The sequence below is a fragment of the Gouania willdenowi genome, chromosome 7 (assembly GCF_900634775.1).
Source record: "Gouania willdenowi chromosome 7, fGouWil2.1, whole genome shotgun sequence".
In the NCBI taxonomy this organism is placed as follows: domain Eukaryota; kingdom Metazoa; phylum Chordata; class Actinopteri; order Blenniiformes; family Gobiesocidae; genus Gouania; species Gouania willdenowi.
The window spans coordinates 20130210-20146101 of NC_041050.1; the positions used below are offsets into that span (position 1 = coordinate 20130210).

A 15892-nucleotide genomic window follows, 5' to 3' on the forward strand; every position below is an offset into this window, starting at 1 on the left:
TGCTACTATGGAGGAAATTTAAGAAATGCCTTGATTAAGGGAGTTACTCCTGGAGCAGCTAAGACGCACCCAATCAGGCAGCGCACAGTGCTTCGCAGTGACATCTACCTGCCAATCACAAGCGCACACACAATCCCGACGAGAAGCTCACCCACGCACACACAGCCCTACAGACGATATAGCAGTAAGCACTCACGGGCAAACAGACATGAATCCAGGAACACCACCTTACACACACACATAAACCAGGAAGACACACAGAGCGACAAGAAGTACATGCACGCCCTTGCACACGCAGAGACAGACGGGGATACACACACAATGTCTGTACATACACGCATAGTTTGCTGAACCCTCTGATTAGAGCAGAATCTGCTCTTTATAGAAACAGACTCACAAACATTACTGTGGCCGAGTATGGAGCTGTCAATCAATGCTCACTGAGGGCTGTGATAGGAGGAATCCCTCCGCCCTCCTCCCTCCTCCCAGCTTTTATAGGAGGGGCGGGTCCAACAGTGACAGTGACACACAATGGTCAAAATTTCGTCACAAAAGCTGTCTCTAGCGAAATTCAATTGTAATAGCCTGCTTTAACCTTTAGAAAGCAGTCACTCTGACATTTTATAACAAAATACGCAAAATTAAAATACTTTTACTAAAATGTTCAAAGTTGGACTTGGATTAATCAACAGCACTACCTAATACCCAAATACATACACAGTTTTAAAACACTACACTTTTTCCAGTTTTTTACTGAAAATTATTCAGTTTTTTGGGTCATTGCACTCTGAAATGAAAGCATAGAACAAATATGCAATTTGAGTTGAAAAAGAAACCATGGAATCAATTTATAGACCAAAATGTATTCTAAAATTTTCACTCATCAAAGTACAGTGTTCCAACACTGCTTTTATGCAGACGGGGGTTTTAAGTAACCCAGAAAAGTTGGAACACCTGTAGGAATGAGTAGCACCAGCTTTCAAGGCTGATTCAACCGTCATTGCAGAACAGATTTAAATTGTTAACACACTTCGTGTTCCCTAAAAAGGCATATTTGTATAATTCTGAAATGTACATTATGTCTCAGTTTTGGGTAACCAAACCTTTTTTTTAACCTCTGGCTGTTCAGTACTTACCTTTGTACCATTTCAAGCTATTCATTGGGCTTGCGCGACTTCATTTGCAATAAATAACTGGAAAAATTATGGTGTTCTAAAACTTTTGACCAGTAGTGTATGTATTCATCAGAAAGTTATTTTTTAAGGACTCTTGAGGAATTTCAACATCTAAAATGTATACAGACATTGGACGCAGTACTCAATGTAGCTGGTCCATTTAACCCATGCACTGTACAACTGAGCAAAACACATCTTTCTCCACTCTAAAATGTAGAATTGACCAGGAAACAATTACAGTTTAATTCTTTTTTTTTTTTTTTTTTTTCTCTTGTCTGCACATTCTGTCGAAGGTTAACACTACAAGAAGTGCAATCTTTTAACAGCAATGCATATTTTGTTATTGCAATTAAATAAATTTATTTATTTCATTGCATAATTGTGACCATCACCAGCCCTCCCTAGGGAAGGGTAAGAAATACTTTATTAAAGGGAGGATGTAAAAAAAGAGAGGGCAGTGTTACACCAAGGTGAGGGGTTGGAGAGGGGTGGGGAAGTTAACAGGGAAGAGGAATACAAGATAGGAAATGGAATGGGTGGGGAGTAGTCGATAGATTTCAAGTGATGCGATGTGAAATTGTGGTTGTGTATATTGTGCTTATTGTTGAGTTATCAAGCCAGTTTGGTGACCAGTGTGCGGCTTAGGAATAATGGTGGTGGCTGTGAGCAGAGGAAGAAGTGAGTGGAAGTTCCATAAAACAGGTATTTGGGAACAACGTGTCTGTGGTTGAGCCCAGTATGAGTGTTATCCCACAGCCCAAGGCCAGTGCATCCATGACAAATGTATTTCCAAGAACCGCCACTGCAAAACCCACGAGTCGCCCCCGGGCCCCGGAAGCAGCCAGGCCAGCAGCAAGAGCGGGCAACCCGGGGGCCCCCGGCGACCACCACACGGCCAGGCAGCCCCCCGAACGCCCCCAAGATCCCAAACCGAGAGGCAACCATCGCCCCCCCCATACACACCCGAGAAAGCCCCAAGGAGCCAAGGACCCAGCGCACCACGCCACCAATCCAACCCCCAACCCCCAGACCCCCCACCCCCCCCACACCCCCGCGCCCAACCCCCCGAGGGGAGGGCCCAGAGAGCTCCCCGCCCGAGACCCCAGCGGAGGAGCCGAAGCCCACGCCCAGCAGACGACCAGAGCCACGCCGAACGGGCAGCCGGCGGGCAACCGCCGCCGGGCCCAGAGCCAGCAGGGACCCGACCCCAGGCCAGAGGGACCCGGAATGAACGCAGCACCAGGAGCAGCCCGCCCAGGGAGGACGACCACACCCCAAGCCGCATAAGGCACCAGGGGGCCGCCGGGAGTCTCCCCGCCGGCCCCCAGGCACCCCAACCTAGCCCCCCATGGCGCCCCAAATCACCTATTGTTGATGTCGCCCGCGCAACGGGCTTTAGTTTTTTTATTTTTTTATTTATTTTTTTTTTAAAAGCCAGGGCCCCCTCCAAGGGCCAAGCCAGACCGCCTTGTGCATCCCCAGCACCCTGCCTCACGGGGCACTGCCCAAGCAGGGGCCGTACCACTAGGTATGCAAGGGCGCGGCACGCGGCACCCGCCCCGAAAGACCCCCGCCAGGACCGGCCCGGCCAGCCAGCCAATCACCCCGGGCCCCAGGAGCACCCCCCGGGACCAGGACCCCGCAAGGGCAAGTCCCCGGGCCAAGCCCCCCGGGACGCACCCCCCACCCCCGCCCAGGACCCGGCCACAGCCCAGCAGGACCGCACAGCCCCGGACAGCCCAAGGCCAGCAGCCCAGGGCCCGCCGCCCCCCGGGCAGCGCTAGCCACGGAGCAGCGCCACCCACCGGCCCGCGAGCAACCGGCGATCCCCACCGCGGGGACGGAGGCACCCCAAAGGCACACATCAAGTGCGGAACCGCAGCCCCGAGCCAAAGATGCCCCGGACCCACCCACCAGTCCGCAGATGGCAGGACAGACCCACCAGGCGGCCGACAGCAACCTCCACCACCGGAACAGCTAGCGCCGCCCCCCAGTAAACAGCATCGCTCCGAGGCACCTAGCAACCCCGCCCCAACCCCGGTGAGGACACCAGCACACCCCCAGCACACCCACCCCCCAAACCGGCGAGGCAGGCCGCCCCAGGCCCGCACACCGCGGGGCCCGCCCCCAAGGCCACCAGCCGACGAAACAAGCACCAAGCCCCACCCAAGGGGAGGAAGCGTCCCCGCGCTCCACCAGGCCGACACCGCCCGGAAAGACCCCGCAAGGAGAGACCCCAGCAAAGCCCCCCCGAGACCCACCGCCACGCCCGACCACACCATCCTGATGTATTTTCACTCTATGTAGTGGCCCAGCCACCAACAGAGGGGCCAGGCCCCCACCGGAGAGGCCCAAATATGTGAGCCAACCCACCACCCTGTTATGGTGCCTCTCCATTCCCCAATGGAGAGGCACTTCCCTATCCCCTGTGTGAGTGTGTGTGTTCAGTGAATGTATGGGGTGTAATTAAAAGAAGGGGGATGGAGGGGAGCGGTGCTCCCCATCCTACCTCTGTGGATATACGTGTATGTGGTGTAATAGGCCGGAGGGTGTAAGTGAGGGTACACCCTCCGGGGGGTGGCATGTTGAGGTGTGATTAAAATTGGAGGGATTAGTAGGGTAACTAGAGGTGGGAGTGCCGCCCCCACGCCACTACATAGTGACACAGGTGGCGGCCCCCTCCACCCCCAGTCCCACCATCCAGCCCCCCAAGGGTTGGGTATGGGTGTGTGGTGCATATTGTGAATAGGCCAGACCAGCTGGGAGTGAGGTGAAGTGTACATGTAGGAGGACTGTCCGGTGCGAGCCGGGCCCGTCCGCGTGGCGGGCCACGCGAGATGGTAGATGGTGCAGACGGGCAAGCGGCACTGTGGGCCCCGGAGCAGCAAAGCCGGAGACCCCCCCCACGGCACCCCCCAGACTGCGACGGCCCCGCGGAGCACAGCGGCACCCCCCACCCCCGGGCGCAGCCAGGCACCAACCCCGTCCCCCGGTGCCCCAGGGAGCGACCCCCGCCGCACGCCGGCCCAGAGCGACGCCCCCCCGCCGCCAAGGAGAGCGGCCGAGCAGGGGGGAGGCCCGCGCCCGCACCAGGGCCAGCACAGGCCCACCCGGCGCCACGAAACAACACCCTCCACCGGAAGGCGGCCCCGGCCCCCCCGACGAAAGAGGACACCATCCACCGCCAAGCAGGGCCACCCCGCCAGCCACGGACCGGCAAGCCCGAGTACCGAAGCACCCCCAGCCCGGTGCCGCCATCCCACACCAACGGCGCCAGAAGAGCCCCCCCCCCCCACGGAGGGGACCCCCGACGACCCACGCACCGGCACGAGACACCCCCCCGACGCCAGCGCACCCCGGACGACAGCGGGCCCCAGGCCACCAGCCCCGCCCCACCCAAGGCTGCGCAGCGCCGCCACGAGCCGCGGCCGGTCCCCGGGCAGATGACAGGAGAGCACGCCCCCGGACACCCAGACCACGGATCCACCCCCGGGACACCCCCGCCCCGGAATGGCGCCCACGGCGCCCGGTGCGCCCAGCCAGCAGACCAGCCAATCACGACGCGGATCCACCAGGCCAAGAGCCACGCGCCGCGCCCCCGCACACCCACCCAACACGACCCCCGGGGAGGCCCCATAGCACCCCCCACCCCACACCCTCAGCCGTACTGGCCACACCGGAGGGGGGCCCCGCCCGGCCCGTCACGCAAGCGACATCCCTGGCGAAGGCGCGCCCCAGGGAGCCAAGCCGAGGACCCGCAAGGGCCGACGGAGCAACCCACGGCCACACCCCGCCACCCAGCAACCCAGGAGGCAATCGCCGACCCCGGGCAGCAGCCACCCCCAAAGCCGCCCACACCCCGGATCCCCCCGGACCGGAGCCACGGACCCCACCACCCCAGGCCCCCCAACGGGACCACCCCCCAGCCAACCCATCCGGCACGGCACCGCCCGCCCCCCAGGCGGGAGCAACAGCCCCCAGGCAAACGGGAGCCCCCCAAACCCAGCCCAACCGGATGGCGGGCGCAAGAGCAAAGGAGGAGGGGGGGGAGGACGAGACAGGGGGACAGGGAGCAAGGGGAAGGAGCGGCAGAGGAGCACGCAGGGCCCCAGCCCCAGAGGCCAACCAGATGCGCATGCAAGGGGCAACAGCGCCAAATCGAACAGCCCTGGGACCCTGTGAACACCCAGAAGGAATGCACACCCGCGCCGAGGCAGCCAGGCACCCCGGCAACCCTCCCCAGCCAACCCGGCCAGGACTACCCCAGAGGCCCAAGGGCGGCCCAGGCCTACAGTTGGACTAGTGCGTTAGTAAAAAGTGGTGCTGGCAGTCGCTTGCAGGCTAGATCATGAGGCTTTAAAAATTTAGATTTAATGCAATTAAAAAAGGAGTCCAACGCTCCTCAAAGCACATTATTTTTTTTTGTTTTCTGAGAGCAGACATCTTTTCCATGGAGATAAATTCTGTGAGGAGATTTTGCCATTGGTTTATGTTTAAGGATTTTTTGTCTTTCCAATTTAGTAATATTGTTTTTTTTGCTATGGCTAGTGCCGCAAGGATTGATTGTGATCGGTTTGCGGGAAGTTGAAGCATTGTCAGGTCTCCTATCAGACAAAGATTTAGAGATAAAGGAATTCTGCAGTCCAAAATGGAGGACAGTTTTTCAGTAATTAGAATCCAAAAGTGTTGCACTGGGGAGCAAAGCCATAAGGCATGTAAATAGGAATCCGCTGTATTCTGGGTGCACTGAGAGCAGATGTCTGTTGGGGAGAAGCCCATTTTATGCATTTTCTGTTGGGTAATGTGGGATCTGTGGAGGACCTTGTATTGAATTAGCTGAAGATTTGTGTTTTTCGTCATCTTAAAAGTATTACGACAAATTTCTGTCCAGAAATCAATGCTCGGGGTGATTGAGAGTTCGGCCTCCCACTTAGCGATTGGTAAGTAATTACAGTTGGTGATCGAGAGAGCTCTGTATATTTTTGAGAGTTTTTTTGATTTTGTTGAGATTTTTTTCATATATATAGCCAGTTCTGGAGGTTGTAAAGTAGTTAAGTCTAGTGGAGTAGTTTTCTTTATTGTTTCTGTTACTTGTAAGTACTGTAGAAAGTTACATTTATTTATACCGAAAGCTTGGGTTAGATTATTATATGTCCTAAGCTTGTCATTTTCAAAGAGGTCTTGGAGATGAGTGATTCCACTCTCTTCCCATATCTTCAAATAAAGTGGTGTTTTTTTATTTTTAAAGTCGGGGTTGTGCCAGATTGGAGACAGTATACTACTTTTTAATTGAACATTTGTGATGTCCAGGGCTTTCCACCATGCAGTCAGTGTGGAGGCAATTAGTGGGTTTTTAAAGCAGTTGTGATGTTTGAGGGTCGCAGTGATAAAAGGGAGATCAGAGAGTTTAATGTGTTTGCAGTCTAACTGTTCTATTTCTAACCAGGTGTTGTAGTAATCTTTTGGTTTTAGCCATTCTGTTAAATATAATATTTGGTTTGCTAAGTAATAATGCATGAAATTAGGGGCTTCTAAACCACCCTCGTCTTTGTTTTTTTGAAGGGTTGAAAGGCTTATTTTAGGTTTTTTATTTCTAGCATAGAATTTTGTAGTTGCAGAGTCTAATCTTTGAAACCATTGTTTTGGTGGTTTTAGTGATATCATTGAGAACAGGTAGTTTATTTTAGGTAAGATTTTCATTTTAACTGAGGCTATCCTGCCAAGTAGTGAGATGGGGAGATTGTTCCATCTCCGCAGATCTTCTGTGACTTTGTCCAACATCGGATCATGATTTAGTTTAATTAATTCATTTAAGTTTGGTGATATATTTAAGCCTAGATATCTAATTGTATTTGTGGTGGAGGGGTGTTGTGGATTTTGGTTTGCAGGATTCCATGAATTTTTTGTCAAAGGGAGGATTGATGATTTTGTCCAGTTAATGGAATAGTCTGATAATTTAGAGAAGCTGTTTATTAGATTAAATACTTCCTCCAAAGAGGATTGTGGTTCTTCCAAATAGAGTAAGATGTCATCCGCGTAAAGATTAATTTTGTGTTCTGAGATGGATGAGTGGATTCCTTTAATAACAGAGTTCTGACGTACAGATGCTGCGAGAGGTTCAACGAATATTGCAAAAAGCAAAGGTGAGAGTGGGCAGCCTTGTCTGGTTCCCCTCTGCAGTGTGAAGCTTTGGGATGTTATTTTGTTTGTGGTTACTGAAGCCTTAGGTTTATTGTACAGGGTGGAGATCCATTGGATGAATGATTCTCCGAAGCCAAATTTGCCAAGGACAGCTAGGAGGAACGACCAGTTGACTCTATCAAATGCTTTTTCTGCATCGAGTGACAAGATTATTTTTTTCTTTTTAGAGTTCTGTGCCATGTTGATCACATTAAACAGTCTTCTCACATTGTCTGTGGAGTGTCTATTTTTAATAAATCCTGTCTGGTCTTGGTGTATAATTGACTGTACTACTTTCTCTAACCTGGATGTGAGTGCTTTGGAAATAATTTTTAAGTCTGTGTTAATAAGTGAGATGGGACGATAGCTTGAGGGTAATATGGGGTTTTTGTCTGGTTTAAGTAACAATTTAATGTTCGCTGTATTCATGTGACCTCTTACATGCCCTTTATTTTTGATCTCTGTTACTACTCTGAAAAATAGTGGAGCCAGCATTGACCAGAAATGTTTTAGGAATTCAGCAGGGAACCCATCTGGACCTGGTGCTTTGCCTGTTGACATGCTGTCTAAAGCATTTTGTAATTCTTGTAAGGTTAATGGTGAGTCTAAGGTGGTTTTCTGATCTATAGTGAGCTGTGGTAGGTTTAGTTTATTAAGAAAGGTTTTAATATCTTCCGGGTCAGGGTTTAAATTTGATGAGTATAAGTTTTGATAATAATCATGAAAAATGTTATTAATGTCCTGAGGTAGGTTTAAAGTTTGACCTGCATTATCAGAAATTGCTGCTATAAAGGAATTTTCTTTATTGTGTTTGAGCTGATTTGCTAAATATTTGCCTGATTTATTATTGTAGTCAAAGTTTTTGTATCTTAATTGTTGCAAAATGAAGTCGGTTTTTTTAGATAAGATGATATCCAGATTAAGTTTTGTATTTTGGAGTTTTTCCCATAATAGTTCAGATGGGTTAGCTGCGTATTCTTCCGTAAGTTTTTTGATCTTTTCTTCAGTTGTTTTTTCTGTTATCTGTTCCTGTTTTTTCTTAAAAGAAGAGTATGATATAATCTTCCCTCTAATGACAGCCTTGCCAGTTTCCCAGAGTAAGGACGGTGATATTTCCGGGGAGTCGTTTGTCAATAGAAAGTCCTCCCATTCTTTTCTTATAATTTTTTCAAATTCACTGTCATTAAGTAATGAGGTGTTAAAGCGCCATAGAGAGGATACTTTCTGATTAGAGTCACACTGCAGGGAGAGGGATATTGGGGCATGATCGCTAATAATTATAGGATGTATTTTAGAGGACATCTTATGTACGATGGAATTATTTGAAAGAAAAAAGTCAATTCGGGAGAAGGATTTATGCACGGGGGAGAAGAAGGTATATTCTTTTTTAGTTGGGTTATTCAGTCTCCATACATCTCCTATTCCAAGATCTTCCATGTAATCCATTAATACTTTAGCGGATCGAGATGGTTTTGTATTTGAGCACTTACTAGATCTGTCCAATGATGTGTTGAGCACCAGATTGAAGTCACCTCCGATGATTAAAGATGAGTCTGCAGAAAGGTCTGAAAGCTCTGAGAAAATTCTATGGAAAAAATCAGGGTCATCATTATTGGGGGCATATATATTTAGAATTGTGAAACATTTGTTATAGATTACTACTTTGATAATAATATATCTACCCTCTGGGTCTATTACAGTTTAATTCAACATCATATCTTCAAATATAAGGAAAAAATCATCTGACCTTCCAATCTGAAAACGGCAGCAGCAATTGAGACTCATCAGACCAGGAGTCTCTATTTTCAATCCTTGTGGTGTTTCAGTGAGAGAACTCTGAGAATTGTGTTGCCTATCGTTGGTTCTCAGGAGATTTTTGTATGCATACCGTGGTATGTGATTGTTTAAAAGCCCACCAGATGTGTTCTGTTTTTTGTTTATTTTTTTAATTAATGGGACCAGCCAGTCTGGCACTGTAACACATCTAAAGACAATCATCACTTTTTATTCTGTTTGAATTCCAGTAGGTCATCTTGACAACCTCTGCATTAAGTAGTGAGTTACGGCCGAGTACGTTTGGGTGTATAGACTGAGAGTCTGATAAGTGGAGGACCTTGCATATTTAGTTAGTCAAAACTTTCATGACATTGTAGTATACTAACTTTGGTGGCAGAGCTTTGTGTATTCCTTGTTTATTTAAATTCCCCCAATGTTAAAACCTCTGTCTGTTGTATTGGACTGAGGTGAGTTTGTTTGCTTTCCTTAAAATTCTAAGAAAAAAAGGTATGTTCTTATGTGCTAGTGATAAACCAGGATCAACAAGCAAGTATAGTAATCAGTGCTTCTGCCTTTTTGCTCAGGTCTGTTTGTGGGAAAAGAAGGGCCAATGATTCACAGCGGCGCTATCGTAGGAGCTGGACTTCCACAGGTACATTACTCTAGGACTGACTGCTTAGCACGTGTTGAACTGTATTTTCAAAATTAAACATAATGGCTTAACACCATGTAAGGCTAAAGTCAGAGTTCATTGAGAGTGTTGACATGCATGTTTGAGTCATCTTGATTTAATGTAATATTGTTTTGGTAAAACCTGCTATCCTAAAGCTGCAGTGTGTATGTTTTTTTGCGTCAATTGGTCAAAATTCTATAATAAGCTTTCAGCAAATATTAATTCAAAGTGTTTTGAGAGGACACTGGACCTCTGCACCTTCTCTTTGCTCTGTATGTAGACTTAAGAAATCAAGGAGCGTAATGCTCTTTTTTTTTTTTTTTTTTTTAGCCAATCAGAGATCTTTTAACAGACAAAGTAACTTGGCCATTACTATTGGCTGCTTGACAAAAGTTGATGCGTGTTCATGTCCTATCGGTAGTGAAGGTCCAATGGCAGGTGTTTCTGCAGGAAAAGTCCACATTGCGGTGTCTAGTTAGGCACAGCAGCTTACACGGGAAAGCAAGCCAAAAAAAAAAGAACGACAAAGAGAAGTGACGGTCTCAAAGCCCTAACATACTCGGACAGTACCTATGATGTTGTTGGATTCAAAACGGGGAAGGAGGGCCATGGTTGTTTCCATTCCAGTTTAACCAATTTCATGTACTGCAGCTTTAATGAGAATGCAATTTGCAGTGTGCACTTACAAATATATTTATTGCTAGATTAATATAAAGCATTTCCTCTTGATATCAAAAGGTTGAAACCTAAATGTAAAAAAAACCAAAAAAACAAGTTTGCTCATTAATACACAATGCAGATATCACAATTTGTGTTATGTCTACTAAGCTTATAAGAATTTTTCCCAACTCTCAGTTTCAGAGCATCACTTTCAAGAAGATCAAATTTGATTTCCCATATTTCCGCAGTGACAGGTACTGTGCTAATAGTAGCAAAACTTTTAATAATAGTATTGGCCATGTAATATATAGGTTGTTGTTTTCATTCATGTTTCAGAGATAAACGAGACTTTGTGTCTGCTGGGGCAGCTGCAGGAGTGGCTGCTGCCTTTGGTGCTCCAATAGGTGGAACCCTCTTCAGTCTGGAGGAGGGTTCCTCTTTCTGGAACCAGGCCCTGACTTGGAAAGTGGTAAATTACATTATGCTCCAATTTTTCTCAAATTCAATAACACACTTTATATGATTTTTTTCATTTTTAGATAAGAAAACGGAAATAGTTTCTTACCTTTCCTACACATGTTGTTTGATTGTTTTCATTTTGTAGAAGACATTGCAATACTACATCAGTGACAGTATATGGTGGTAGAATAGGTCCATGTCAATTATAGGCGTTTAAATCTGCAACATAATATCAGTACTAAATGTGTATTTAATCTGAAAGTCTTCTGTATTAACTCACTGGACCTTAGGCCAGTGTTCATTTTGACAAGAATGTTTAAGTTTGTTTTACTCTTTGTGGATTTAGTTAAAAAGTCTTTCTTTTCAGATAAAATCTAGTTAGTGGAAATCAGTTTTAGTTTTTGTCTCTGAGTCTCATTTTAGTCTTTTTTGTAAATTGACAGTTTTGTTATACTGCAGTAGATTCAGCAAAATTATGTTTGTCATGGTATTAAAAACTCCATTGTTTGGTTGTGGATTTAGGAGTAAATGAATTCAATTCATTATGATAATAAAACCTTGGGTGCCATAATTTAAAAAGAATAATAATTCTAAAGAAATTGCTGTTATGAACACCAAATAGCTCAGGGTGTGAATTATTTTCCAACTGTCTACTCTTTGATAGCTTACAGACAATATTGAGAACATTAATCAGACAAAAAAATCAGTTTAACCATTTATTATAAAAAACTTAAATTATACACAAATAACAACTATCAGAGCACTATGCTGATTATGCTCACTAACTAATGCTGATTAACTTGAGTAAAATAGAATAAGTGAAAACAGCTTAATGACGGAGAGAAAAAATTAAATATGGAAAATTAAGAGAGGTCTGGATGTGTGTGTGTAAGTCTCTATTGTGTGGTTAGTGTGTATGTGCACCTGGATGAAGTGAAGACCAAAACAACAGCAAAGGTCTCACTCATCCGCCGCCTGGCAGGTTCGACTTGGGGAGCTTCAACCCAGACCCTACGCATATCCATGAAAGCCCTGGTCCTATCCATAGCAGAATACTGTGCCCCCGCCTGGAGCAGAAGTCCACATGTAAACAAGGTAGATACTGTCATCAACAGTGCCCTCCGGATAGTAACTGGTTGTGTGAAACCCACCCCTGTGTCCTACCTGCCAGTACTGGCAGGAATTGCCCCAGCCAGTCTCCGACAGGATGCAGCTACCCTCTCCCTGGCAAGAAAAGCCCAAAAGTACGACTGGCACATCCTGCACAAAGCCACACTAACACCGGCACCACCATGCAGGCTGAAGTCTCGCCATCCCTTCAACAAGGCTGTACAAGAGATGCTACAGTTGATCCCTGAGGACCTGTCCAGAGACACCTGGCTGACAGGATCCTGGAAACAGTCGTGGGAGACAGCTGGGCCCTCTTGCATCCAACAACACATCCAGGACCCAGGAGGCAGTGTAAAAGAAGACCTGCCATGCCACCTAGGGACCTCGCTGAACCGCCTGGGCACTGGCGTCGGACGCTTAAAGTCATCTTTGAAGAAGTGGGGCCTTTCAGACAGTGCGGCATGCAAGTGTGGTGAGCCTAAGCAGACTGCCAAACTCACTTGCTGCCCCCTATACAGCCCGCCCTCAGAAGCCGGCCTTTTCCACTTAAGACCAGAGACGAGGGCGTGGCTACATGACACTGAGGTGGTCATCTGCTGATATACGAAAGAAGAAGTGTATGTGCCTCATATGTGAGCCTTGTAGGATAAGATTATGGCCTATTTGGAATTTATGATCCAGAATACCTCAATGTCCCCAGGACCGTGAAAAAAGGAACAAGCGGGCCAGAAAATAAATTGATGGATGGAATACCTCAATGTCCCAGTGAAGAGAGGACATTCGCTCGTCTCTCTTGGAGGCCGATTGCGTTTGCAGAGTCTGGGCGGAAGGATCCATAGAGTGGGAATCTAACAGTGGGTCTGATGTGGCAGATTCTGGGCGTGATCAAATAATGGTGTATAGTAAATAGCCATCTCGCCTGGCTGTGACGTACCATCGTACAGGCTGAATGACAATTCGCTGAGCTGCAGTGTGACGCAGAGCTGACACTACTCTATCATCGTCCAGCCACGTTTCTGAACAATGGCGGAGTGTAAAGCCAATGGTTGCTATAACAACAACAGAAAACCCAGCAGATACATTTATTTTGTGTCTCAAAGCCAAATAACGACACTAAGTCAGAGTTAGCCAGACGTTGGCTTCATAATATCGGTACGGGATACACACTTAAAATGTTTCCGTTCCGGCAAAATTTGTTTCAAACCAAGTTGCTATTAGAGGGATCTGTTGGCTGAGCTAATGGGCTTAAATTATTTTACAGAAAGTCCTTCAATGCATCTTGTAAACGTACTTGTTCAGATCACTACTACGCTTCTGCTTACATGGGATTTTATGGGCGGCTCTTATGCCACTAATCCCCACCAGATTGTTCCCTCTTATTTCCTTGTGGCGAGATGATGAACTCTGTCAGGAGAATTTACCTGTTTTTTAGGGTGCTGATCCTTGGAGGTAGTGGCAAATCGTCCCGTCAATGAACATATATTTTTTCACACAGCTTTCATTGCAGTTGCTAGCCATATTTTTGCCCTTCCGACACGCTGTAGGCCAACTGAACTCTGTTGCCTCATGTTACCATCTATCAGGTTATCTTCGAACCGTGGTTGGGAGGCCTGGTAAATTACTGAGTTCAAGTTTCTTCTTCTCAGCTGCAACAGCTCTGTTGTATCTCTGCAGGCATACAAGAAGCAGGTAGTTGCTGAGAAAAGTGATGTTTAATCATCTCGTAACATACAACTTGGATGCTGCACTTTTATTACTGAGGGAAAGCTTACGAGAACACACACGGAACCATAACAACAAAAAAACTACACTTCCCACAATGTTAACAGACCTGTTACGCCTCTACCTCTAACAGTGCACCATTATTTTTAAGCGACAGTCCGTGCCGATTCAACAATAATACAACATATCCTGACCAAAATGATGGCTCTCCATATTTTATGCCTTAAGGTGTAAAATTGTTTTTAAGTCCTTTTAATGTGTTTTTTTTATATATAAAAAAGTGCACATTTGTTATATACATTTCCACGAGAGTTACTCTTCATTAATGCAGCTTTATTTACTCAAACGTCGCAACTGCTTTTAAAATCCACTTATTGCCTCCACCTCAACTGCGTGGTGGACATTACAAACGTCACATTGAAACCAAACATCTTGTCAACAACTTTGCACAACCTCGCATTTGGAAATAGAAAAATACCTCTCCATTTCAGGACACTGCAAGAGAGTGGAGTCACTCATCTCCAGGACTTCTTCCAAGAAGGCAGAATTGTCATACCTCCTGACTGAGCACATTAAGCCCCTCACCTCCTGTTGCACCAAAGCTCATCAGCCTCACTAGTTTCTTCTGTGTGTAATTACTCACAATCAATCAATCAATCAATCAATCAATCAATCTTTTATTTGTATAGCGCCAAATCATAACCAATGGTATCTCAAGACACTTTACAGTAGAGCAGTCTTAAGGATACACACATATGCATATATACATATATACACATACATATGTATCCCACACCCAACATGAATTCATCATGGCGGCAAGGAAAACCTTCTGTTAAGCAGCAGGAACCTTGTGTGGATCCCATTCCTATGATGAACAGCCATCCACGTTATGCTGTGTTGGGTGTGTGCAGAGGAAAGGGTGGAGACAGAGTTGTTGAGACTCTGTAACTCCACACTAAGGATCCCATGGACCTGCAAGACAAAAGCCAGAAGGAGTACAGGAGCAAACACACAAGGGAAGAAGCAGACATAGAGGGAGTGTTTGAGAGAGGAATGGGACCCTCTCCGGTCCCTCTCTAACCTAAATGACCTCTCTCTTAACACCCTCTCCAACCTCTCTTCAACCGAGCATGCCAGACCCCCCCGGCAGTCTATGCCTATTGCATCTTAACTATGAGCTATGAGCTGGTTCCTAACTAAAAGCTTTACCAAAGAGGAATGTTTTGAGCCTAACCTTAAAGGTCGAGAGGGTGTCTGCCCCCCGAACCGTGGTTGGTAGATGGCTCCAGAGAAGTGGGGCCTGATAACTGAAAGCTCTTCCTCCTATACTACTTTTAGAGACAAATGGAACAACAAGTAGGCCAGCATTTTGAGAGCGTAGTGTTCTGGGGGGATTGTATGGCACTACAAGCTCCTTGAGATAGACTGGTGCCTGTCCATTTAGGGCTTTATAAGTGAGAAGAAGAATCTTGAATTCTATTCTATATTTTATGGGAAGCCAATGCAGAGAGGCTAATACAGGAGTAATGTGATCTCTTCTCCTAGTTTTAGTCAGTACACGTGCTGCAGCATTTTGAACCAGCTGAAGTGTCTTAAGCGACGTGCTCGGGCAGCCTACTAAAAGAGAATTACAATAATCCAGTCGAGAGGTAACAAAAGCATGGACTAGCTTTTCGGCGTCGCTCTGAGACAGGATAGATCTGATTTTAGCAATGTTACAGAGATGAAAGAAGGCAGTTCTTGAAGTTTGTTTTATGTGAAAGTTGAAGGATAAATCCTGATCAAATAGAACCCCAAGGTTTCTAACAGTTGTGCTTCACACCTGTGCCTCTGCTCTTCTCCTTAGTATTTAACCCAGCCTCTCCTTCTCATCTGTTTGAGATTGTCACGTTTCTCAGTGTGCATACTTTCAAGTATTTATTATGGATTGCCTCCTTGTGTCTGACCCTGCTGCTTCCTGGATTTACGAACCTGCCTCCTGTTCTGGACAGCATTGAAAGATTGCACGAATGTGTCTGACATCTGAACCTTTTTTGGATAACAAACCTATCTGCTTTCCTGTGCCTGCCTGTGCTTGTTTGACTCCTGTGTAGCGAACATCTGGCTATCCATTAAAGGAAATTAACTCTCTTAC

General features: G+C 46.6%; 1 protein-coding gene across 3 annotated transcripts in view; it reads left to right on the forward strand.

The window, feature by feature from the left end:
- Positions 1-15892, forward strand: part of clcn6 (chloride channel 6) — a 45741-nt gene that overhangs the window by 8304 nt on the left and 21545 nt on the right. For all 3 annotated transcript variants that reach the window (XM_028453120.1, XM_028453121.1, XM_028453122.1), the window contains exons 8-10: positions 9716-9783; positions 10660-10718; positions 10801-10933. In XM_028453120.1, coding sequence (XP_028308921.1) covers positions 9716-9783; positions 10660-10718; positions 10801-10933 — 260 coding nt within the window. The remainder of the gene's footprint in view (positions 1-9715; positions 9784-10659; positions 10719-10800; positions 10934-15892) is intronic.